Source organism: Branchiostoma belcheri, unplaced genomic scaffold, assembly GCF_001625305.1.
Source record: "Branchiostoma belcheri isolate BF01 breed outbred unplaced genomic scaffold, Haploidv18h27 scaffold116, whole genome shotgun sequence".
Lineage (NCBI taxonomy): Eukaryota > Metazoa > Chordata > Leptocardii > Amphioxiformes > Branchiostomatidae > Branchiostoma > Branchiostoma belcheri.
Window position 1 is genome coordinate 325,627 of NW_017802558.1, and position 25,391 is coordinate 351,017.

Here is a 25,391-nt window from a genome sequence, read left to right on the forward strand (position 1 = left end):
ATCAACATGGCCAAATGTATAAAAAAAAGGATAAAGCAAGTCCTTCATAGTGCTGACCAAACCTTGTGGGCTACACCAGTTTCAGCACCAAGGACGGACCACACTTCCCATTAGTAAGTTCCCCAGGCCATATCACCGACAGACGTCGTTAGGCCATGTTGATTTGATTATATGGACGACATCCTCTGGGTAACCCAAAACTGATGCGAGCGTGCGAATAAAAACGTTTGGCAAAAATTTGCCTTCATTATGAAATTTACCTGGTCATGAAGGTTGAACGAATGACAGAGTATGGTGTGGCGAATAATAGACTCTTCATTTTCATATTTATTGACATTTTCAGTCAACTTCCTGCCACTCACACACAGCTTGGGTTTCATACATAAGTCACTCTAACAGGGGAAACTCATTCTCATTCCCACCGTGTAACCGCGCCGAGTAATTAAGTCCACAGAGGCGGGTTGTAGGGCCGGATGTGACATGACGTGAAGCATGTGCTGCCCGATGATGATTCATCCAACCTCTGCCAACATCGTTATATTAGCCCACACAGACACACACTGTATATCAATTACCGTGGTGGCGGCACCGGGCCTTTGGAGATGGGTAACATTGACCATTATCAATTCATCTCTCTTGTGGCGCAGGCAAGGACCATAGATGATAACTTGTCTTGTCTTATCACCGTGTCTCCGAGATGTGAGCTGTATACAAACTCGCTGATTCATCTTTTAGAGTCAAATTCTGTGGTGGCTCCCAGTCTTTAGCTTTAAGCTCATCCATGTGTTAAGCGGGTGGCTTGATTCTAACGCAGGGATTCATTTCAACATCTAAGGCTATGTTGATTTGAGTATATAGATGACATCCGCGCGCGCATGAATTTTCGTTCATTTCCAAACCAATACTGTAAATCGAAAAAAAAACAATTGCCAAATGAGAAAATTTATGCCGTAAAGTGCAAAAAAAATATTGGAAAAATATACTAATATAATATCGTATAATGCCTAAAATCAATTCCGTAGGAAGAAAATGTGAAGAAATCAAAATGAAGAGTCTATTATTCGCCTTACCATGTTTAGTCATTTCTTCAACCTTCATGACCATACTGAAGGCAAATTTTTTGCTATTCTTTTTATTCTCACGCTCGCATCAATTTTGGGGGCTCCCAGTGGATGTCATCCATATAATCAAATCAATACGGACTTAATGATACAAAAAGAAGTGTGTTTTATTTCGTTGCGGATAGACCTTTCCAGAAAGTGGATTCTTCGGAAAATTTTCAGTCAGAAACTTTTGGTTTTTTATTTTTAGAACTCGAAACGTTTGCAGCATGCCCATTAGTACTTCAGTTACATGACGTTTGATACTCCTTTCATACCTGTAGAAGAGTGGCAATTCATGTATAGCGAAGATCTAGCGGTTCTATTTTTGGACGTTATCATGTTCCAATCTTCTGATGTTCCTAAAACCAGCTGCAATTGCGTCGTACAATCAAAAGGCCGCATAATGAATGGAATTAACCAGAGATATGGCAGCTGGCGTGTGCGAGTCTCTCAGAATTGCTCCATATTCATTTGTCATTCCCATAACGTCACGGATGTAACATGATTTAGAGAGATATGGCTATCAGATGGCCACATCACAGGATGTTTACTACAGTTCTTTTATTTTATTTCAACGTACAAACAATACAATACGTAGTGGTGACGCACTGAAAAACCGATATGGCTTATATTCACGTCACCACTAGACATAAAATACAAATTACATCACAAAACATGGGTATCGTCCAGGTAACAAGAAACAGAATTAAGCTATTAAGATATTATAGATTAATACAGTATTATAAATCAGTTATTAAATCACTACAATTTACAATAATTTACTACAATTGCAGTTACCATTCACGTGTTGAAGTTAACATCGGATACTAAAGAATTCTGAAAGCTGGAAAATACGAAGTATATATATCCTTTGGCGTCATTCGAGTTCCGGTTAGGGAATGAGGTTGTTAATATTGTTTTGTACCCTTCTCAGATTTTTGTTATGACTATTGCGTAACCCGTTTTATGTTTCTTTGGTCACGCACGACTTTTGAAATTGCAATACTGATGATTATTATTAATCAGCAGCATGTGTAGCCCCTAGACATGATTTTTTTATTCTTTTAAAGGCATATCAGAACTTGCTACACAAAGCTTTGCAAGCTACGATGCTTTCCCTTCTTGAGAACGCTTAAACCAATGAGACATACATTTGAGTCCTTGTGCATTAAAGCCCGGTGTAAGCTTCTTGCTATCTGATTCGTCAGTTGTTAGGCCATGTTGATTTGATTATACGGATGACATCCTCGTGGAGCCCCAAAACTGATGCGAGCGTTCGAATAAAAAGTTTGGCCAACCAAAAAATTGCCCTCATTGTGAAATCTACGGGATCATCAAGGTTGAACAAGTGACTAAACACAAAGACTATGGTATGGCAAATAATAGACTCTTAATTTTCATTTCTTCGCATTTTCTTCTTTCTTTGGAATTGATTTTGGTATTCTACGACATTAGTATCGTTTTCTGTACAGCTGTTTTGCATTAAACGGGAGCTGACCGAGTACAGTAGCCTGGATACCATCCGGATTTTGCTCCACTACGGATGTTTTCTGGCGTAGTGTAGAAAAATCCGGATGGTATCCATACTACGTACCCAAGCTACCGTTTGATGCAAAACAGACGCCCAGTTGAGCTAGAAAAAAGTGTTGTTTTTTTTCTAACGTAGCGGAGCAATATCCGGATGGTGTCCATACTACGCACCCAGGCTACCGTTTGATGAAAGACAGACGCCCAGTTGAGCAATCAGTGCCCATCGACCCACACCTCCTATCCTCGAGTGGCTGTTTCCCCCTTTAATTGACCTAATGGGCAGTATCGACCGAAGCTAGAGGGAATCCAATGACTGGGTTTGAGGTTCAGTAAAGTGGATGTAGGAAATGAAATACAATCCGATTCCTCCCCAGTCGAATTCCCCCTATAATCATCCACGGCTTACAGGATTCTGGCGTGAAAAAAATCCAATCTGCGTTTTTCAGTTGAGAAACATGAGTTCGTAAAGCATCCATTTGATATATTCCCTTATAAGTTATCTAAAAAATAAGTACATATAGGAATATGTTCCTGTAATCGTATCTAGCGGCACTTCTATATGGTGATGTACTATAATACTATTCCAGCAATAGTAGTGATAGCATCTCTCTATATGCCACCGTAGGCCTAGGCAACGTTTTTCAACGCAAAATAATCTCGAAATAAAATAGACGACAACATCTGGACGATGATTTAATATACTATACATGCAACAGGATACCTAGGTGGATATAGATTTAATCATAACCAATGCCATATGGTGAATAACAGTTTGTACGTTTGCATATCACATCAACAACTCATTTTCTTTTGGGCGGAAAGACTGTGAAAACGTGCATGTGGTTGCTGTCCTATATAATTTATCTTCGCGTTATTTTTCTTTATATTCCAACATGTAATCACAAGACGTGGTGACGGCACATTCAGTTTTTTTAAACTTATATTAATGCCGCCACCAACACGGGACAATACAATACTCATTTTCACCTGAGCGAAGTGAGGAAAGTCGTGTAAAGTGCCTTTCCCAAGGGCACAAGATCGGTTGCATGTCAGGGACCTCTTGGTTCCGAGTCAAGCACCCTGCTGCTACGCCACACGACCCCACATTCGCGTTATTCCTTCAGATATGAAAAAAGATCCGCCACGTAAACGAAAGCGCACGTGCATGATAGTGTGATGACCTAAAAAGGAGACACTGACACCAGCCACAGGCTGTTTACTGTGTTTGGGAAGACTGTTGTGACTACGACATCTAGACTAATTACACCAAAGGCTTCATCTATGGTACAAAGGATGCCAGCCTATATGAAGTCTATGCTACTGCAATCTGTGTAACGTATAACGTTATATGTATATTTCGTCCTTGTTTACTAGAAGTAAAATGGGTATTTCTAACACCAACAAGGAACAGCAACATGAGACTTGTTCAGTGATTCATAAAACCAATCGCTCGCACTAAATCTGAGACATTTTATGAGGTACAAAAGCTGTTGTTATACTGGTTTGACATTTTGTTTTAAACAGGCAGATGAAATTGACATATGCGTAATACCAAAGTTACAGGCTAGATTGATATTTTTATGTATATTGATGCTCTCCTTCCTTTGCGTCTTTCCCTTCTAAAACATGGTTGAATCAAACCCCGGCCTCAGGTCTCTTTCTCCTTGAAATAAAAACGTGTAATACACTGTTCCCTTTGACAGGAGTTGACAGATGGAAATGTCTGTACACATGAAAAGGATACTACAATTTCAATTGGGAATGTACAGTGCTATTACATTAATCTGAAATACCGTTCTATGTATGAGGCCTTCATATAAATATTATAACTTTGAATTTGCGCACTGTAACTTTCTTGTTCAGACATGCCATGTTGCAGTAAGTGACAAACATAGAAAAGAAGTCCTTTTTAAAAATGATTTCACAGTACATAAGCTACTATTCTAGCGGCATAGCTGAACAATTGTGCATTTTTGTCTAAAAGCACCAAATTTGGCACAAACGTGGTTGAATGTGTTCTAAGCAATTCTGGAAATGGAGGAATGCCCAGGAGCGATTTTCTGACGCATTTTGCTCTTTTTTTTACTAAAAATGTATATTTTTGGCTTCTGTGCCATGACAGTTGAAGCAATGACCATGAAATTTAAGGGATGGACGAAGGTATTTGGGTCACGAAACATCGTGCCTACAAAAAAGCGATCCGTCCAAGAAAGTGGTTAACGTTACTACATGTATATGTATATGTACATGGGAAGTTTCTATCTCTGCGTGTGTGCTAGCCCAATCACCGGGTACCAATCACCGCTATCACATCCATCATGTTGCTTACACACTGCAAAGGCGACATCAAAGCAATCAGTAAATTTCTCCTCCCGTCAGAGTGGGTCATTGAACCGTGTGATGTACAACAGAGAGGCCGCGGATCTGTCAACAGGACGTCGCTACCGCTGTTCAACAAAATAGAATATGACGTGAAGCCGCGCCGAGCGTTCAGCACCAAGGACAGGGCGCCGCTGCCGGTTATTGAGCTTGCGGTGAATAAAACCACACATTTCTATTGTTTTAATATCTACTCCCATGACAACTGTATTTTCTAAAAAAATATATTCCTCCTTTGTACATGTTTTTTTTTTAATCTCCAATTTCAGCGACAAATGGTGACTGTCTGGCCAATGAATACAGCCTGGCCAATTCGATACCACACCGCATTCCAACCGTTCTACTCCCATGACAACTGTATTTTTTCTAAAAAGATCTTTCTCCTTTAATTTTGTATGTGCTTTCTTTAATCTCCAATTTCATAGACAAAATGATGACTGTCTGGCCAATGAATACAGCCCGGCCAATTCGATACTGTCTTTGCAGTCACCAAATAAAGGGCTAAAAAAAAACGCTTGGAGATTTTTTTCAAGACTTCAGACAGGGGATAGGAAATTTTATAAGACATTTTTAGTTAGTCTAATTAATCTTAATACATTTACTAAAAGATTTCTTGAAACCTTGCAAATTCTAAGAAGACGTTTGGATTTCGATGTGGGCAGTTGTAAAGCGAGTTAGACATAATAATGCGTGGGTAGACATCTGGGTTTATCCAGGCATACATCCCTAATGCCTGCTATTGACGCCTCAGAGAGTTTTTCCAGACAGTAAACATTAGAGAAAGTCTAGCATATCAGGTTCATTCCGTCTTACAATGTATGTCGTTCTCTTGTCCTAGTATTGTATTTGCTGAAACTAGAATGAAATGTTACGACCACAATTACTTTGATTGGTTTACAGGTTGGCTAAATTATTATCCACGCTTGCAAAATCAAGAGATGACATTAAACGTGCGTATTCTCTGGCGGTGATGTCTTCTATGCGGCAGTTGGTCATGTATCCGTGCTTGATGTTGATGTTCTATAGTAAGGGTCATTACTTTGGAAGATTGACTGCTGTACACAACGTATTATGGAACGTGCTAGAGCCTACTGTGCCCCTTCCGGCTTTCCGATAAGCTTGTAGGATTATGGAGCCGGCGGAGTATGAATTCACCGTCTGAAACTGAAGACTAGTGCAGGGTTTCCGTACGGTTTGTTCCTGTATCTATACTTCCTCTATGTGAACCTCTGGATTGAGTCAAATTTTTTTTTTATTCGGTTGATCTGCCTTTGTTTTACGTCCAATCTTGGGTACTTTTACGTCACACTCTACAGCAGGACTATATTTTTTAAATAGTAATAACGTGTAATTTCACAGGCCGCCCATCGACCATCGGTTTGAATTCAACACAGGAATAGTCACGGAGGATAAAAATAGCACAGGGCTGCAGAACAAGATCAATCCCTACGCCAGACCGATGAAAGGGAGTCATTTTTCTCTTTCACCGCCAATGGAAATGTCGGGGTGGCAAGGTGGTTGTATTTCGGGCGACAATAGCCCACCCACGTTTGCAGCGTTCCTTGGTAACAATTCCAAGGTGTATGGCAATCACTCTTATAATATACGCTCGCATGTTACATACTAACAATCCCGTGGTACGCTAAAAAATACGCGGTATCAAAATCCCCCGTCGCCTCTATCTGTTTTCAGAAACCCTTAATGTAATATTTCTGCGATATCCTTTCAAATTAGATTATATATAGTCCCAGAAGGACGTTGGCTTACAGGGAAAGTGCAAGGAGGTCCTCTGGGTCGTCTTACATCCTCTCCAGCTAATCGTGTTTTGGTCACGTTCAATCTCTGAGGTTTTATCTGATATATGCCACAACAACGCCTGCTGGCAATTCTCAGTCAGGCGTTTTACAGATAGTTCTGTTCGAAATTGTACGTTAAAATTGTATCATCAAACAGGATAGATGCACAGTGGCGAACGAAGGAACACTCTGAGACGTTTTTTATCGATTGTGCTGGGGCCAAGACAACCACAGAGTGTTGTCTATTTTCGTTGTCGTTTTTCCACTTCTCGGCGTGTTGAAATTCTACGCCGATGTCATGCCTGTGAAGGGCTTCCTTGATATCGTGCTTGTATCTAAAGTGTTGCTGCACCTGTATGTACCTGTACCCACCTTGATTTTCTTGCCTGTGACTGGCTCGGGTGAATCACGGGGTTCGAAGGCCGCGGAGGTTGGCCGGGGTTGGACGCTGTTCTTCCGCCCGAAGCGCAGCACGTTCGGCGCCGTGCTCATTCATCCGCCGTGGCGAGGCCGCCGATCGCGCCGCAAACGTCTACGTACTCACAAACCCTGCAAACCAGCGGACATCTTGGTACCGTTACCGACGAAGGGAAGAAATGTGCCTCTGTTTCTCTCTCTCTCTTCCCCCCCGTGTTAGAACGGATCGAGCGGCCACCGCGCGTGTCACTCCCCGAGAGCCGCCGGTGTACAGGCAGCGCGCGCCCACCCATCCATCCCACAGAGGTCACCAAGCCGCGCCTCGGGCCACGGAGACTCCGTCGGGTTGCTATGCCAACCCCTCCGTTGCTATGCCAACCCCTCCGTTGCTAGGATAGGCTGCCTCCTTGGTAGAAAAGGCTCATTAGCGACGGGGTTAACTCTATAAGCGGCAATCTCGCTCCTGGCATAGCACCACTGGGGCACAATTGACTGAATCAAGCAGACATCTGCGTAGGACGGAGGCACAATGAGAGAGGAGCTGTAAATTGGCGATCGTTACGACGGAATATGAATAAAAATGTGGGGAGGATCAAACCTTGCAATGTAGCTATATACCAAGTCACGATTTGCTTATCATCGCTAATATCCATACCGCGTTTTCTCAGAACAGTTTTGGAGATGCTACCCTGTTAATGTTGCAGTGTCGCGCAACCTTTGCGTTGGCGGCACTTGCTTGGTTGTCACACCTACGCGGCATTCATATGCATCTGTAATCTACAAGCAGATGCGCGGGGCAGTATTGTCGAGAGGAAATGTACGGCTTTAAAAGACGTGTAAACGAGAGAAACGAAGTGCAAAAACATGTCGAAGCTACTGATATGCCTAGAGAAATGATTGACATTTCACAGTGGTTCTACTTTCTAACTGGACCGTTGAAGACTTGGCATGCTACTGTGAGCTCGTTAAGGTGGAACTAGGGACTAGCGGCCTTCACCTACACGAGTGACCTTCGCCTACAAGTAAATTATTCACAGAGAATACGCAGCTAAGAGCACTGTAATTCCTGATTTTTTTCACGGCACTTTTAACGTTATGTTCACTGTTTTCACTGTCATCTCTGTACTGTGAACTTATCATTACAGTTAACAAATAATTCCTGGATTTTCTTTTTCCTGCACCTGTCGCCACTGTGAATATATAGATCCGTGAACATGTCAATCTTTTCCCAGACAGTGACATTTTGCTACCGTGAACATAAAGTGAACTAGAGTTCCCCGATCTCATACCTTCGCCAAATGTAGATTATTCCCCGATTGTGCAAATAGGATCCTCATTTTCATGAATTATATCAATTTATCATATTCTCAACTAAAAGACAGTCATGTATTAACAAACAATGCCATTCTAGCATTTCATCATAAATTATGCAAATGAGGTCCTGATTTGAATAGATTATGTTTGATGATTTTCACCTTCACTGAACTTTCAAATACCACAAGTATGAAATTCCAGGCAGTTATCATTATATAATTATGAAATTCTCTCATTAATTATGCAAAGTAAGTTATCATTAATTATGCAAATTAAGTCTTCATTTACATAATCAATATCTGCCTGTGTTTCTCTCGTTCTCAATTACCAATGTCACAAGCTTCAATAATCATATCATGGAATGCATCTGATTTATTGAATTTCCCCATAAATTATGCAAATTACATCCATATTTGCATAATTGCAAATTACATCCATATTTGTATAATTGTCACATAATTATATCAAACATCACGTAAACTATCTACATACCAAAAATCACGATGATCCGTCAACCGGTTCTTACATACATACATAATGATCGGATAAAGAGGCATGTAAGGACTTACTGTGCAGACACGGCTTCCAAAATGTCTGGCTAAACGTTAACCCAAGGGTTAATGCCAACCAGTTTGGAAGCTTATTCAAGCAACGTTTACAAGATACATTTCTAGTTGGCTGGTGGCAGGAAATAAGAAAATTCAATAAACTTCATACTTATTCTAAAATTAAAAACATTTCGGCTTGGAAAAGTATCTATCATCAATTCAAAACGAATCTTTTACGACAAGCATAACTGTTCACCTTCACTGTACTTTCAAAGACCGTAAGTATGAAATTCCAGTATAAATTTTCGTATGAATTTTCGTCCGCTTCCAAAAAAAAAGTTTCCGACCATATTGTAAATCGTATATGCCAAAGAAGCAAACAAATGCCGTATATTGCCCAAAAAATATTGTCAAACGATACTAATGTCGTATAATGCCAAAATCAATATTCCAAGGGTAGACAAGAAAATGTGAAGAAATGAACACGAAGAGTCTATTATTCCCTCGTGTATTTAGTCATTTGTTCAACCTTCGTGACCACGTAGATTTTATAATGATGGCATTTTTTTATTCGCACGCTCGCATCAGTTTTGGGGTTCCCAGAGGATGTGATCCATATAATCAAATCAACATGGCCTAAAGCCATGAAAGCGCGCGTGTCCTGAATACCCATGCACCCCCTTGCCTCCAATGGTACAACCCAAACAAGCATGGCGGAACTTGTCCAAAATTCGCGGCCGAAAGTAGGAGTCGGTGTGCTGGTGACGAGCCACAGGCACCCAGGCTGTGTTGTAGTCGGCAAAAGGAAAGGAGCAGCCGGGTCGGGAACATATGCACTGCCTGGAGGGCATCTGGAGTTCGGGTGAGGACTAGGAATAGACTTATCCATGGTTCTGACATGTCATGACACGTGTGCCATATAAACGTTATAACGTAACTTCATTCATTCATTGGAATCAAGGCGCGGTCACACAAATTAGTCAATATCTTTGATTGCCTCTGTGTACGAAGATATTGTTTTCGATGTGTTTGTGTGTGTATGTTTGCTTGTGTTTCCGTTCGGGGATTTGCTGAGTAGTACAGATAGAGTGAAGAGTCAGGGGGAGATTATGTATCCACAGATTGACAGGAAGGTCTGCCCACAGTTTAATTACCCGCACGTCAGGAGTGTACCCACTTACTAGTAACTTGTTACAGTCTGGTCTCAGTGAGGTTTGGTCATCTTGAAGAGGTGATAGTCACCTGTTATGTCGACCTTCTTATCTACAATGTGTGGTAAATCTTCATAAATAAATAAATCAACTGACATTGTTGGTAACTTTCATCTGTCTGTAGTGAGGAGTGGGCAGACTGTGCATCCAGAGAGGTGCTAGAGGAGACAGGACTGAAACTGAAGAACGTCAGATTTGCTACAGTCGTCAACGGGATCAAGTTGTCCGAGAACTACCACTACATCACCATCTTCATGCAGGCAGAGGTGGACACTAGTCACCGGGAGGAACCGGTCAACCTGGAACCTGAGAAATGTGAAGGTGACGGTCATCTGCAATACCATTCAATCAATCAATCAATCAATTAATCACTCAATCAATCAATCATTTGTTTCATCACTTAACTTGTGCATCCTGTGATCAATTAGCTAGTACTAGTATTACATTCTCAACAAGGGCTCGAAATACCACCTGTGCATATGCACCTCAGTGCGGGTAAAATTGAAGCTTATAATGCAGGTATTTCTGATGTCTACCTGCAACTAACCTGTGCTGGGCCATTTATTTATTTTAAATGCATGACAACACATTACACAGACTTACAGGCAGCAGTACAAAATGTAGCTGATGTACGAAAGTCTGCAAATGTCTACAAACAAGACAGCAAATAACATTACATTACATGTGTGCTGGGCCATGTACGGTGGTTTAGATTGAATCCTCTCTCCTGTTTCAGGATGGGACTGGTACGCGTGGGACAACTATCCTGACCACGATCAGCTGTTCCGGCCGCTGCAGTGCTGCAGAGAAGAAGGTTACAACCCTTTCCCTACAAACAACAGATGACAACAGGCACCTTCTACTATAGCTAGTAGCTGCCTGGGTAGCAGATCTTGGGGTGGGGTGGGGGGCGCACTAAAGCTAACAAGGCTGAACTTTTTTTTTAATATGTATTTATTCAACCAAGGAAAAGAACATAAAAGGTGAATAGCATCAAACCATAATAACATAATGGAACATTTGTGAATAATATGTTTCAGTATGACAAATGACACACACATGAATGTCTATCAACATAAAATGAAAAACATGTGATATAACTGAGGATTTAGAAAACAGAACATAACATACATGACATTGTAGGTATCATTATCTGCACATAATGTTGAACGAAGAATAATAGAACTGGGGAGCAATATTGTTGAATGGTTCCACATGACTAAGAAATCAACAAACATGAATAATCTACCACCAAAATTCCAGAGGTTATTACCACCATGGAATGTCTACAACCTGACAGTATCCTCATGGATTCCTTAGCTATTATTGGCAGTATGTTTGGTAGCAAATAGATAACTATTGTAGGAGCTTTCCATGGTTCAATATGACAACTGATAGGAAACACTACCCAAGTAACACATAATAACAGATATTTACATTGGTTACCTGTCAAGGACATTTTTAAGTAATACTATTTGCTTAACTAAACTAGTTCACAGTTTCTTTCTTTTTTGCATTATTTACTAGTATGTAAAACCTCTTCCCTCATAAAACCATACTCTAATTAAATTTTAGACATGATTGCTAAGACTACAACACAGTTAATGTAATACGTGATACCTAATATAATCTTCTAGATCTATCCAAATAATGACTTGCCTCTGACAACATCTACAACTACTATAACAAAAGAAAGTAACTTCAGCAAGGGTAAAGCTCGTTGCTTTCAAGACACACCGCACAAATTGTTTATCAGTCACTCTACATAGTACATGTACTAAATAAAAGCTTGTTGGGTTTGGTGGGAAAAAAATTCAGTGCAAAAGAGAAGCCCCGATAAAAAAGCCTAAAAACACGCTAAAAATACCCCCAAAACCCAAACCTCTGCTTGGAGAGTAACAATTGCGTAAATGAACCGTGTTGTTGCCACATCAACTATTACGATGCTGGTGCAAAAATGCTACTTAAGAGAGAGTAAATAATTGTTACTTTGTTGGGAAAAAAAGTCAGTTTCTCAAAATGGCAAGCTGCTTCGGCACCCCAGGTTGGATAAGTGCATAATGTGTTGTTGCTGCGTCAAAATGGTCTAACTTGACTGGGTTTCTTCTTACTCTCCTGTAAACAATATCCTGCAGATTCTGTGGACAGAATGAAGTACAACAGAATTGAAGTACAACAAATGTTTTATTGAGGAATCATATAGTCACAAAATGGTGCTTAGACCAATCTCTGTCTTCAGGGCTCAAAATACTGGGTGCATATGCACTTTAGTGCAGGTAAAATTGGACCCGTGCAGGTATTTCTGATGTCTACCTGCACCTAACCTGTGCTGGTCATATATGCGTCCTAGTGCAGGTAAAATCTGATGTCTACCAGCACCTAACCTGCACTGCAGCAAATAAAACTCCACATACACTGACATGACACAAGTAGTCACCTACATATGTAAATACAAACCCAGTCCATGTACTGGGTTTGTATTTACATGTAGGTGACTATATGTGGATTTTAACAGTGTTTAGTATGATGCATACTCATTACCAAACATACCAGGATTTCTTCCCTGAGTCTAGTTACTTGCATGCGTACTAACATGCTCTACCTAAACCTTTAATAGACTTTATTGTCTTAGCTTGTCACATTCTGGGATAGAATGTACCTTTCTCTATCTTGTCCGAGGAAGTAGGTGGATCCTGGGAGTCCTGGCAAGGACCACAAGCTGGAAACACAGATTATAAGTCATAAATGAATGAATGAAAGACGTTTATTGTACATTTTTGCCCCAGTGGGTTAAGCACAGATCACATGTACATGTAAGCAATCAGATCCAATGCTGTGTATATCAGTGTATAATTATATAAACATCTACCGGTAGTATACACATACTTTCAACTTCTTCTCGCTTCTTGGTACTTGTATAAATGTAGGTGGCTGTATGATTAGTTAGATTTAGTTTATACACTCAGTATTAGGAGCTGATGCCCCAACTGTACTTGGTGGCAACAAGTTCCACTCTATGATAGTTCTTGGAACACAGTTTTTTAACACCTCAATGCTTGGTTGATAACTCCAGTACTTGAGGGCATGACTGTTTCTTGTTTTTTCCTGGACTGGTATTAGATTAGCTTATCAAGTTTATTACAATGTATATATATATATATATATATATCATAGTCTGGACATTTTTTGTCTGTCTTCAGCGACACCCAACGTAGATTTCTTTTCATTTCCTTTACACTAGCACTCCTTTCATAGTTCTGAATCATCCTTACCCATGTCCGTCTGCCTGTCACTTTCCTGGTAGGGTGTGTAGTCAGAACACTCGGTTGCCACCTTTGGGACGGTCTCATCAGCATGCAGGTTCGGTACATCTCGCATGTTTGGTACATCTCGCATGTTTGGTACATCTCGCATGTTTTGTTCTGGTATGTCTTGTACATCTGGTACATCTTGCACATCTGGTACATCTGGCATGTCGACTGTTTCTGACTTGAGCTGCTTTAAGGTGTGCAGGATGACCCTGGCCAGTTTGTGATCCTTAGCATCTGTCAGGAGGAAGTAAGCACTTAGAAGGTTGCATCCTGCCGGTACCATTGATACACGAGAGCTTTAAATTTTGTAGATTATAAGACAGTTAAGAACATTTCCATCACTATGGTGGATTGATGCCCACACCAGGCCTTTCTGCTAATCCTTGATACTGTGTCCAAACACTGATGAGGACACAGACGGATTTGGTGTCGCCAATGTGCCATGATCTGCACATTTGCCACAAAGAACCGTGTGCATTTTTTTCACCAGCAATACAAGCACAAGGATGGTTGATACCTGTTATGTCCAGTGGCACCAGCACCACTCTGTCCCTGCACTCAGGGTCGTCATCAATGATGCTCTTCAGGGTACAGTACAGCAGTTTCACCTGATAATCAGAATCAGAAGTAATACAACTTGTACATCCTGTAACATCTTCCATACAATTGACATTATGATCCAAAAATGTCTCAAATATGATTTAAGGATCTGAAGCAATGAGAAGATGGCAAAAGCAAGAACTACAAAGGTATAACATTTGCAAATGCATAATGTTTACCTTCACATGGTCTAGCATAACAAACTACTGCTCTGTTTATTCATAGTCAAACACATTCAGAGTCATTTATATGGTGACCAGCCCCTCCAATTTTGCCTTGCAACATAATGTAACCCAACACCACAGGGTGTCTGCTACAGCACCAGTTACCATGGTGACAGACATCTGGTCCAGGTCATTGACTTTATCTGCTTGAAGAAGAGAAGAACTTGAGCAAAAACAGTATGTTTTCCTACCTTGAAGGTAAACATAAAAAGTGTTGACTGACATAATAAGTGACTGACCTGTTGTTCCCTGGCCTCTCTACTGAAGCCTTCACAGGCTGTCTGCATGTCATACAGGGTCTGCACATTGGTGGCATACTCCACAACACAGTACTCTGACTGTGGACAAACACACACAGCAATGGTTATGGTGCTTTATTATCACTCACTATCCAGTTTAGAGTCTTTCGTTCCCTGTCTTCCAAGGGTTATACATGCTCGCACAATAATGCTGCGGCTTGATGGCAGCCTGCCATTTGCCTCAATCCTGTGGGTTGATGGTATGTTTTCTTTACATTACAAGAAAAAGATGTGGGCCCAAGAAAAAGGAGTTGCAGTTTGTCGACTTGAAACCTGACTGCAAACAACAATTTTGAATATTTGGTACAAAAGTTCAATCATTGTTTTCCTTACAAGTTTCTTAAGTGACAAAACTATACATATAACCTGTAGTCTAAGCTACACAATATATGCCTGTTGTGATTTCTTTCAAAGATACGTTGATTTACATTCATTTACAAGAAAAAGGAGTTTCTGTCAACTTGATAATCATTTGAGACCAGACTGCAAAAAACATCAACTGTGAATATCTGGTTAAGTTCAACCTGAATCATAATGATTATTTTCCTATCCTCTTCCCATTAACAGTCGTGAATGAACAAATTTAAATGAAAGACCTTTATTGTACATTTATGCTCTTACAAGCTAAGTACAGGTCATTAATAAACAGGAAAAAATTACATTAAACAGGAACAAATCACAGTAACATCTTATATTATAAACTATAATACTAAATGTGTACTACTATTTACATGTTCTACTTCTTGCTTCTTGAGGCAGGTGTAGATGTATGAACATATGAGACTAATGATAAATGGTTTGTCAACTTTCATAAGGAATATAAATTTTTCTTTTATAAACTAAAACAGCTTTATCTACTCATACAAACACCGGTAGTCTAAGTTACAAAATATGTTGTAAATTCTTATCTGATGTAAAAACTTACACGTCCAGTGTCTGGGTCAGTGACTTGATGCACATCGTTTTTGTACACCCTCCCCTTGATGCCACCCCTGTCCTTTAGAACAGGTTGTAGGCTTTTGTCACTTCTCAATCCTGCAGTAACATTCTACAAAGACAAGAAAGTGTTTGGTGACATTGCAAGAATTTTGCTATTCTTATCATCATAGTGATCGTCATAAACTACTAAATAGTAATGTCTTTTCTGTGAGCGTGCGAATAAAAAAAGTTGCCTTCTTTATGAAATCTTCATGGTCATGAAGGCTGAACAACTGACTAAACATACAGAATATGGTATGGCAAATAATAGATGCTTCATTTTCATTTCTTCACATCATCTTTTCCTTTAGAATTGATTTTGGCATTCTTCGCTGTAGTATCGTTTTCCTTTTTTTTCTTTTGCAATACATGGCATATATTTGCTCATTTTGCGGCTGCTTTGTACAATTTACAGTATGGTTGAAAACTTTTTTTTGGAAACAAACAAAAATTCATGCGCGTGTGGATGTCATCCATATAATGAAATCAACACGGCCTTATTGAGAAATAATGATCAGTTAGACCAGAGATGAGGCAGACTGTCTGGTACCTTGATGTAGGAGTCAGCATCCTCCAGCTTGGCTCTGACTTCACACTTCAGAGGCATCAGAACCAGCAGCCTTCGAGCTGTGGGGTGGATCTCTTTTTTCCACGCCGACTCCTTGATTCGTTCATGAAGACCTAAGAAATGTATTGGGAGAGCATTATGCCTACTATTGCTAACACATTGCTGGTAGCCACTATTCCAGTAAGTAAGTACTATTACAATGTGGCTGAAAACAGAATTCAAGGGATGATGTTTCATCAACTAATATTCACCTGAATATTCACCTGAATCCAGGCCATTAGGTACCCTTACTGGGTAATGAGGCCGTCTTCGTGGTGTAGACAGAATGACTGAATGACTGAAGGTGACTCCAATACCATTCAAGCCAAATTACATGGGAACCAAATATATAGTGGCTAGGTTACAGTTAATATAAAGCTAGGAAGCATCACAAAATATTTCTGATGAGGACAATGGATAAACTGTAAATACCTACAAGTTGTGTATTATAAAACGAGCACAAAGGATTGTAAATACTGACGCAATCTAGACTTTTGTCTGCAATGTGGTATTTGAAATAAAAGTTTCAAAGAATCAGTCCAATATGAAGAGGCAATGAAGACGAGAGATCCAGGAATTGACAGTTGATAACAGCATTCTTTGTACATGTATTACTAAGTGAAGTATTGTCCTAAAAAAATTCACAGTAATAGATATCATCTTTGATTAGCTGGGTGAATGAAAAGTGACGACCAGGAATCATGTATGCATGACACTCACTGGGTAGAACAATCTTGAGATACCCTGTGTAGAAGGACCAGGCCAGTCCGTGAGCAACGTTCTGTTTGGACCCTTCCACCTGCTGCATCACCTCAACTGCAGCTGGTTTCTGTTGGAGGTACATTTACAGTGGGTCAGAAGTACATTATCTGTATAGCTGTAGTATTCAATATGAGGGTTTATGGAAAAGTGGATGTGATGAGTTGCCTGACATGCTAGCCAGGCCAGGTAGCCTGGCTAGGTGGGCAGCCAGGTTTTTCCATAAACCCTTTGATATGATGTTGCCGTCCTACATGTTCATAACAGAGAACGTTCCTTAAAACTCAGCAAATATAATCTAATACATGCTTTCTTGAAGTTTTACTAGATCTAATTACGTTCATGCAAATAATGTTAAATTATATGCAAATCCATTTAGTAATGTTGGTGATGAAGGTTAGAATCCAGGTAGAACTTAATATTCTTTTCAAAATGATGAAAGATATACAGATGCTATTTGAAATATCTTGACTATTCAGAGAATTTGTCCAGTTGCTTGTTTTTTTAGTACTTAATGAAACACTAGGAGCGAGTAGAAACAGGAAATCCCCTGACTCCTGGGATGCCAAGAGTCAAAAGCTTTGTTCATGCGATTCGGGTAACTCGCATTCCTCACATCTGGTCCACGTGCCACACATTCCTTTGAAACTGTGTCCGATCACAATTCACTTGAGCTACATTTATTGTTGTTTGATGAAAACACGCAAGGTAGCGTGTTATTAATGTCAGAGGTCAATGACCTGTTTGCTGATGCCCCCCTCCCAGCGTATCTCGGCCGAATGCCGACGTGAAGCTCGCCCTAGAACGGACACATTATTTTGACCATTACTGCTCTTTAAGTTCCTGCTATGTAAAAGTTGGTATTGCATATAAATAAAGAAATATCACCCCGTAATCCATAACCAGGCGAGGTTACATTGAAATCACATTGCGTTCAGACGCAAATCGCGATGCGGGAAAACCGATTCGAAACCACCTCTAGAAGTGGTTTGGGATCGAGGCGCTTTCAATGTGATTTGGAGCGTTCAGATGGAGACACTTGAAACCGGCTTCGGGGAAACCACATGTAAAGCGCCTTCACTGACTTCACATGAACACGGCCAAAGTTAGCAGCTCTTGAACCCTACTGTTACACTATTCCCACCTTTCTTTTTAGGTTCATCCTCAAATCTCAAACTTCGATATCCCTGTGCAGCACTGTTTGCCATTACTCACAGGGCTGGTGTGGGGACCACTGAAACACTACAAGCGAGTAGAAACATGGTATCAGGGAGTGTTATCTCAATGGGAAAACCTGACGTGCGGTATAGCCCAGGGCACCTTGATGGGGCCACTCCTGTTTCTCACACTTATAAATGACGCCAGACCAGTGTCTGAGAACTCGTACTGGAAATATGTTGACGACTACAACCTGGGAGAGATCAGGCGAATCACTACACCAACATCACTCCAGTCTGACCTCAATAACCTTGATACCTGGACTGCTGAAAACAACATGTTGTTAAACCCTAAGAAATGTAAGGCCATGCATTTCTCCTTTGTGCGAACCCCCCTGCAACCACCTGTGCTGACTCTCGCAGGACAGACTCTGGACACTACGTCGAAGACAAGGTTGCTGGGGCTCCACATACGCTCCGATCTGAAATGGGACGACCAGGTGGAAGACATGGTTTCTAAAAGTAGTAAAAGACTGGTTGTTATCAGCAGGCTACGCCGTTCAGGAGTACCGGTTGCAGACCTGAACACTATCTACTGCGGCTACATAAGACCGTTACTGGAATACGCCGCTCCATGTTGGGCCTCAGCACTAACCCACAAACAGTCGGCCGCCCTGGAGCGGGTGCAGAGAAGGGCCTGCAGAATGATGATGGGTCGACAATTCACCACGTACACTGAAGCCCTCCAGCATCTCGGACTTCAGCGCTTATCAGCCCGCAGACAAAAACTGTGCACAGACTTTGCCTTGAAGGTGGAAAGATCGCCTCGCTTCTTCGCATGGCTGCCCCCTACCCGCGGACAGCAACATGGCAGGCATCTCCGCAACTCGACACGCTACCAACAACCAACAGGGACTAAACGATACATAACTAGTGCAATCCCTGCAATGACAAAGTTACTGAATGGACTGTAGACGTTTTTTAAATATTGTAACAGATTTTATGTATTTATGTATGACAATGGTGGAACGAACCGTAAATATTTATAATGTGTTATATTTTAAGCTGTGATTTTATCAATTTAACTGATTTTAAAACTACTGTAAAGTCTGGCGTAATTCAGTCTGTTGACTGCCATGTCAGATTGTGCTTCTTCTTTAATAAACCAATCATCATCATCATCAAACAGGAAATCCCGACTCCCAGGACACCGGGAATTGAACCTATGTTGAAACCTGTGCAGCCACCTTACATATTACAACACGCTAACCGTTATTAGGGTATTCACACATATTTATTGAGGAAAGAAGTACATGCTTATATGACGCCCTCTACTCAAAAACATGAAACGAGAGTAACACACAATCACAAAATACAATACATAATTACAAAGTGGGTAAAAGAAAAATGAGTATGAACAAGACAAATTGGTGATCCATCAATTACAAGAATCTACCTGTACAGTAAATAAAGTTTTGATCTACATCAAAGACACGTCAGTGAAGGTTAGACATCCAGGTAATAAGATATGCCAAAAAGCAGTTACTCAAGCAACATTTCCAAAATCATATCCAGTTGCTTGAGTAACTGCTTTTTGGCGTACATCAAAGACATTACAGTTTTGTGAATGTGAAAGTGATGTGGACCCTCGTAGCAGTCAAAGTAACTGCCTGGGTCAGTTAGTGGCACTTGAACCACACTGTAATAGTTAGCTACCATAGTTACCATGAAGTATGACACGATGAAAAGCTGCACCCCTGTCAGCAGCACCAGCAGTTCCCAGTACAGGGAGAGCAGTCGCCTGAACATCTCCATCTGGACGAACCACAGGACAAACAGGACAAACGCAGACAGCACCAGCAGGACAGGGTGGCCACCGCTCAGGGGGAAGTGGAGACAACTCCGGAAGGCTTGCAGGTACCTGTAGAGTCAGTACAACTTGTGCATAAGTTATATTTATATGTAATAATAACATTAGCACATCGGCAGAATGTACTGCACCTGCGCGAAACCCGCAATGTATTGTACATGACAATTCAGCAGAAAGTTTGTTTAAGGTCCTATTAACATATTCAATCCATAGTCTTAGAATATTATTCAACCAGCGGACATACATTTTGTATCAGTCTGAATTTTGTGGAATTTACAAAGTATAACTCCATTATGATAGTTTTAAAAATTTACATACAAGGTCAGAAATGCATTGTCAGTTATTAACGTTATAACTCACTTTATCATAAAAACATGTTCCAGTTTAGGGGACATAACATTTTATCTGTAGAAAAGAATTTGCTAGTCAACATTGCTGCGTTAATGCGTATATACATAAAAAATTAGGACGTTTGTATGATGACTGTGAGTACATTTAATGTCGTCAGGACTGCAGCTCAGTTTAATGGGTTAATCACGTGTTCCACAGGTTTACTATGTATGGGATCAGAGAGTTTTTGTATAAATTTGTTCGACAAAGTGGAATGTCCAGTTTCTGGGAACTGTAGATGAGGATGGAGGCCCTACCTGCCCCCGTGACGAGAGTCGACGTGCTTCACCTCCTCCAGGAAGAGACCGGCGCTGTGCACGAAAACGGAGACGACGGTGGTCAGGACCAGAGCAGCCGCAATGAACACGTGGTGAATAAACACGGCCGTCTCCATGTCTGCTTCGCTTGCAGATTTTCCACCTGAAAATACCAGAAAACACTGTTCGTTAGAACATAGAGGTACATGTAGTATTCTACCTCCATGGTTTTAGCCTCTGTAACATATTCATTTGTTTTTGCTCAGTTCAGCTTCTTCTTCTCCAAACAAAAAAGGTCAATGACCAGGACCAGATGTCTGTCACCATGGTAACTGGTGTTGGGTTACCTAACATTGCAAGCGCCATGCAGAACTACACGTTGTTGCAAGGTCACTGTATATATATTGTATATGAATGTGTTTGAGTAAGAATAAAGAACAAAGCAGTAGTTTGTTAAACTGGGCTATGTGAAAGTAAACATAATGCATTAACTTTGCAAATGTTACCTTTCTAGTTTATTCAGGTGAGTTACAGCATGGAGGTAGATGATACACATACATTGTATTCTACCTCGTCCATTGTTACATGTACATTAGCAATTTGACTGTACAGCAAAACAACATCGTAATGTTACAACAACAAAAATAATGTATAAATATAAATGATTGGTATCAAGTTTGGTTTGTTGTTTTTTACGATGTACCATTGATTGAGAATATGTTAGAATCATGTAACGTTATGTAGAGGGTAAAATGGATTCTACCATGAGGAGATTTTAAGCTAAACCTAGGTTTTAAGCTACAGTGGTGGGCATGGAATGAAATGTATCTGGGCTGCAAAAAGTTTTCAACCTACATGTATCAATAAACCAGTCATCATTATCATCAAAAGAAACAATGTGCCCATTACAAAGCCACTTTACTCAGGTGAAAATGAGGTCCTAGCATTGGTTAGGGACGTCCCTGGACGTAAAATGGAGGTCCCGTGTTTGGGGAGAGCCACACCCCACACACATTAAAGAACCCACCACACCTTTCAAAAAAGAGTAGGGGCATGCCCTGGTGTGCGATGGTCCAAATAGTACTATCTGATGATTCACTACAGACTCCAGGAAGAGTAGTGTGAAAATTCACACTAATGGAGATCATAAGCAAACAAACAAAAGAGCGGAAGCTTCCCTCTGTCCTACCTGCCATGTAAAAGCCTGGCACACTGTGTGTTCTGACTGCGTACACCCCCCACCCCAGCCAGACTGCCATCAGGGCAATGTGAAAGCAGCCAGCCCGGTGACCCCTCGGCACGGGGATGGCGCCGAAACCGTTGTTCTGTTCTCTTCCCTGATGCATCCTGATGTCCTATACGCAATCTCCGAAAGTCTGATACTGTAGAAACAATATTTATTGCACAACAGTTGTAACAACATATGGCAGATAATAAGATTACTAGCTGGTATGGGCCCATCAAAATTCTACATATAGGTTCAACAGGTGCTTTGTCTGTCAGAATGTTGAATAGAACTACTGACTAAAAACTAGTACACCTCTATAGTACGTACTAAGCTATGCTATACTATATTCATAAAGAGAACAAAGAGCAGTTGTATATATACTATTATCATATAGCCGGACGGCGTGGACCAATCAGAGGCCCGGATACCCGTGCTGTTATTTCCCGATAACAGCACATGTGGTGTTATGGCGGAATAAGAGCACATGTCGTGTTATGGCTGATACCATTATGTTATAGGGTATAGGGGCATGCGACTCTTTCTGTAAACCTTTGTAGCATTTTTCTGTTCAATAAACTTTTTTGTTTAGCTTCATTTAAACTACAATTTGCATTAAATGAAATTATCCATATTTGTTTTAAAGCGTATAATATATTCGAATGTATTTTTATGTATGTATATATATTAAAGCTGTTGTATTTCAAACAGGAATTGTGTTGATTGACAGTTTGGATAGGCTATATGATAATAATTTTAATGCACTGCCTTTTCCTCGTTGTATATGGTGTCATAACTGCATGGGCAGCTGCCATAACCACCTCATAAACCACCTCGTTCGCTTCGCTCACACGGAGGTTTATTCGGTGGTTATGGCAGCTGCTCATGCAGTTATGACACCATATACAACTCGGGGCAGTGCATTAACCCTTTATTACAATACAGTTTCTATGAGTACTGTGCTTCACAAAAGTGTCAAACATTTATATATGGTTTGTGCTCAAACAGCCCACAGAGGCATGAGGCACGCTCAGTTTGTGGTGCCACCAGAAACTACCAGAATGTAAACAAACATGGCTGACAGATGTGTTTTGATAAACACTCAAAAGGCATCATATTTTGACACCTAAACATAATACAACTTTAAACTCTGTAAAACATTGCTTTATAACATGCAGGTGGATGCCAGGATTTAAGTTTTCACACAAGTTTATATCCATTCAGTACTTAATCATTCTAGCTCAAGGATGAAATTCAGCAATGAAAGGATCCTGTCCATCTACAGTGAAAAAAGGTGGAATTACAAATTATCAAAGTATGTAACTTATGTATTATAATAATAAACAGGTGACCACTACACAGAAGGTACATGTGATAACGAACGGACTTTCAGTTCTCACCGAGATATCTTTAATCAATGATGCTTGTCACATTTTTTACTGACATGTACAGCTAAATGGCAGTTGTTATATACATTGTACATGTACTGTACATGGCCAGGTGACCACTAGTCAAATGTGACTGTGCCTAGTACAGGTTTGACTGTAACGTTACTTAGTAACAGTTACATACTTAGTGTACACATAGACAAAACTTAACAAACAAGGTCAACAATGGTCCATGCTGTTGAGATTAATGATATTTGCACAAATGAATCATTTTCATAATTAGTTCTCTTACCTGTCCTATACAAACAGTGAAACACGTGTGATCACCCTGATAGCCTCAGTAAGGTGTCCAGGTAGCACACTTTGCACCAGGTAATTTGTAACTCATGAACTTGTATGATTACTACCTGTTGATCAAAGCTTTTATATTACAGAATTCCCAGTTTCTCATGGATCATGGTCAGGTGTGCACGTCTGGGACTTTCCGAGATACTCTGTCAATCATCAACGATTGCCTTATATGGTAGTGCGGGGAATCCCCGCGCGCTGAAATCCCCGCCTGTAGTGATGTCATCATCATTGTTGGGAGACAGCATTTTGTGAGGGGGGGTAGTAGTGTAGATGTAGCTTGTCAAAAACACATTTTATTGCCATTGGTATGCAATAAATCATTTCCAATATGATTTTACTACTCTATTAACATGTTTACAGTAATTAGTTTATATCCGTTTTTTAATATTGTATTGCCATTATGTCATACTGAATCTGAAACACCCCTCAATTTTCACTTTTGGTGCATTATGGGTACAAACCTTTGGCCTGACAAAGCCCACATTTAACTTCCGCATTCGTCGTTGGAAAAACCCACTTGCGAGAGCTAGCGAAACAAACGGTGGAAAAACCCAAAGGAGCGCATTTTTCGTCAAGAAAACACCTGTCGGGACTTGCCCAGAGTTTCCATCGTTGACGCAGGTAAGCTATTTTCTCTGTTTTTCAAAATTTCGCCTTGTATTTGTGTCGACAGTATGTGTACATACTGACTTGGTTTCGCCAGTTGTTTCTCAAGTGATGACGTAGTTTCCATTCCTGTTTCCACGGTATACATGTACAATACAGGGTTGGAGCCAATAGGTATGCGATGATCTAACCGTTTTAACTGTGTAGTACCCATTTTATATCGTCTTCTTCCAGTTTTCGTGCCATGTTTGCGATGAGACAACATCGCTATATATAAATATAAGTTTAAGCATTGCATGTAACACCTGTATGCTTCGGCTGATATAGTGATAGTCTGCTTATTGTTTAGCGTGAGTTTTCATCATTCAACTATAACCAAAATGACTGACAATGCAACATGAAACAAGCCTGTTAATTGAATTTGCCTCAGTGACTATAGGTTGTCCACCATTACGTGAATTTAAACCGATAATATAAGCCACTATTCGCATCACACGGTCAAGTGCAACCGTTGGCTTTAGTGGGATGTTACCAGTTGGATCCAGGTTTTGCACATGAGCTGGTTTCTCTCGAAGGATTTACTTCAAGATGTTGCTCGAATGCCGTTAGGTTTTATACATGTCTCTTGGCTGGCAACATGCCCAATTTATGGCGATTGTAGCAGCTATATACTAAAGTTGGACTTCGCGCTCGACATAATAATTACTGCGCCACACGGGGAATTTTCTGATGCTGACGACTTTGGCTTTGTTGTTCGTTTGCTGAGTGAAGCCCCTGTAGCCACGTCGTTTGACGGCTTGATGTTTCGATGCTTCCAGCCATGGTGCAGTTTTGTCTTGATGGCTATGTTTGTCTTTGGTTTACCATTAAATGTACGCCCCGTTAGGAATTGAACTCCTCTGTTGCCCGCTTGTCTTATCAATAATTGAATGCAACCTCTAGGTAACATGAACATACCGTGAACTTTGACAGTGTCAGGTCATCAGGCAATATTTTCTATGACTCATTGTGGTCTTGGACGACACCTGAATGCGTTGCGTCAGCAGTTGACTTGAAGTAAGGCAGCCAAAC

The 25,391-nt window shown here is 40.6% G+C and overlaps 3 protein-coding genes across 4 annotated transcripts in view; 1 reads left to right on the forward strand and 2 right to left on the reverse strand.

Moving 5' to 3' along the window:
* Positions 1 to 7,995, reverse strand: part of LOC109462434 — a 19,464-nt gene extending 11,469 nt beyond the window's left edge. For both annotated transcript variants that reach the window (XM_019758990.1, XM_019758989.1), the window contains exon 1: positions 7,181 to 7,995. In XM_019758990.1, the coding sequence (XP_019614549.1) occupies positions 7,181 to 7,300 (120 nt within the window). In that variant the 5' untranslated portion in view covers positions 7,301 to 7,995. The remainder of the gene's footprint in view (positions 1 to 7,180) is intronic.
* Positions 7,996 to 9,782: 1,787 nt separating this feature from the next.
* Positions 9,783 to 11,828, forward strand: LOC109462430 (nucleotide triphosphate diphosphatase NUDT15-like). The gene is made up of 3 exons (XM_019758985.1): positions 9,783 to 9,949; positions 10,423 to 10,619; positions 11,035 to 11,828. Exons 1-3 carry the CDS (start codon positions 9,798 to 9,800, stop codon positions 11,142 to 11,144), a joined length of 459 nt encoding a protein of 152 aa, XP_019614544.1. The 5' UTR covers positions 9,783 to 9,797; the 3' UTR covers positions 11,145 to 11,828.
* A 262-nt stretch (positions 11,829 to 12,090) lies between these two features.
* On the reverse strand, positions 12,091 to 20,919 carry LOC109462429 (stimulator of interferon genes protein-like). Its single transcript, XM_019758984.1, has 10 exons — positions 20,751 to 20,919; positions 19,959 to 20,154; positions 17,038 to 17,146; positions 16,261 to 16,391; positions 15,658 to 15,780; positions 14,673 to 14,771; positions 14,127 to 14,217; positions 13,571 to 13,843; positions 12,958 to 13,017; positions 12,091 to 12,436 (listed from the first exon to the last, which is right to left on the reverse strand). Exons 1-10 carry the CDS (start codon positions 20,885 to 20,887, stop codon positions 12,375 to 12,377), a joined length of 1,281 nt encoding a protein of 426 aa, XP_019614543.1. The 5' UTR covers positions 20,888 to 20,919; the 3' UTR covers positions 12,091 to 12,374.
* Between the last annotated feature and the right edge of the window lie 4,472 nt (positions 20,920 to 25,391).

What these genes read in the sequence shown, in the direction of transcription:
- LOC109462430 (XM_019758985.1), top strand. Translation starts at nt 9,798, where the DNA reads ATGGCGGAACTTGTCCAAAATTCGCGGCCGAAAGTAGGAGTCGGTGTG. An exon ending in GGAGGGCATCTGGAGTTCGG is followed by an intron (nt 9,950 to 10,422) that starts GTGAGGACTAGG and finishes ATCTGTCTGTAG; the next exon opens with TGAGGAGTGGGCAGACTGTG. An exon ending in GGAACCTGAGAAATGTGAAG is followed by an intron (nt 10,620 to 11,034) that starts GTGACGGTCATC and finishes CTCCTGTTTCAG; the next exon opens with GATGGGACTGGTACGCGTGG.
- LOC109462429 (XM_019758984.1), bottom strand. Translation starts at nt 20,887, where the DNA reads ATGGAGACGGCCGTGTTTATTCACCACGTGTTCATTGCGGCTGCTCTG. An exon ending in TCTCAAGATTGTTCTACCCA is followed by an intron (nt 16,392 to 17,037) that starts GTGAGTGTCATG and finishes TACATTTCTTAG; the next exon opens with GTCTTCATGAACGAATCAAG. An exon ending in TGACAGGCAGACGGACATGG is followed by an intron (nt 13,018 to 13,570) that starts GTAAGGATGATT and finishes CTGTGTTTCCAG; the next exon opens with CTTGTGGTCCTTGCCAGGAC.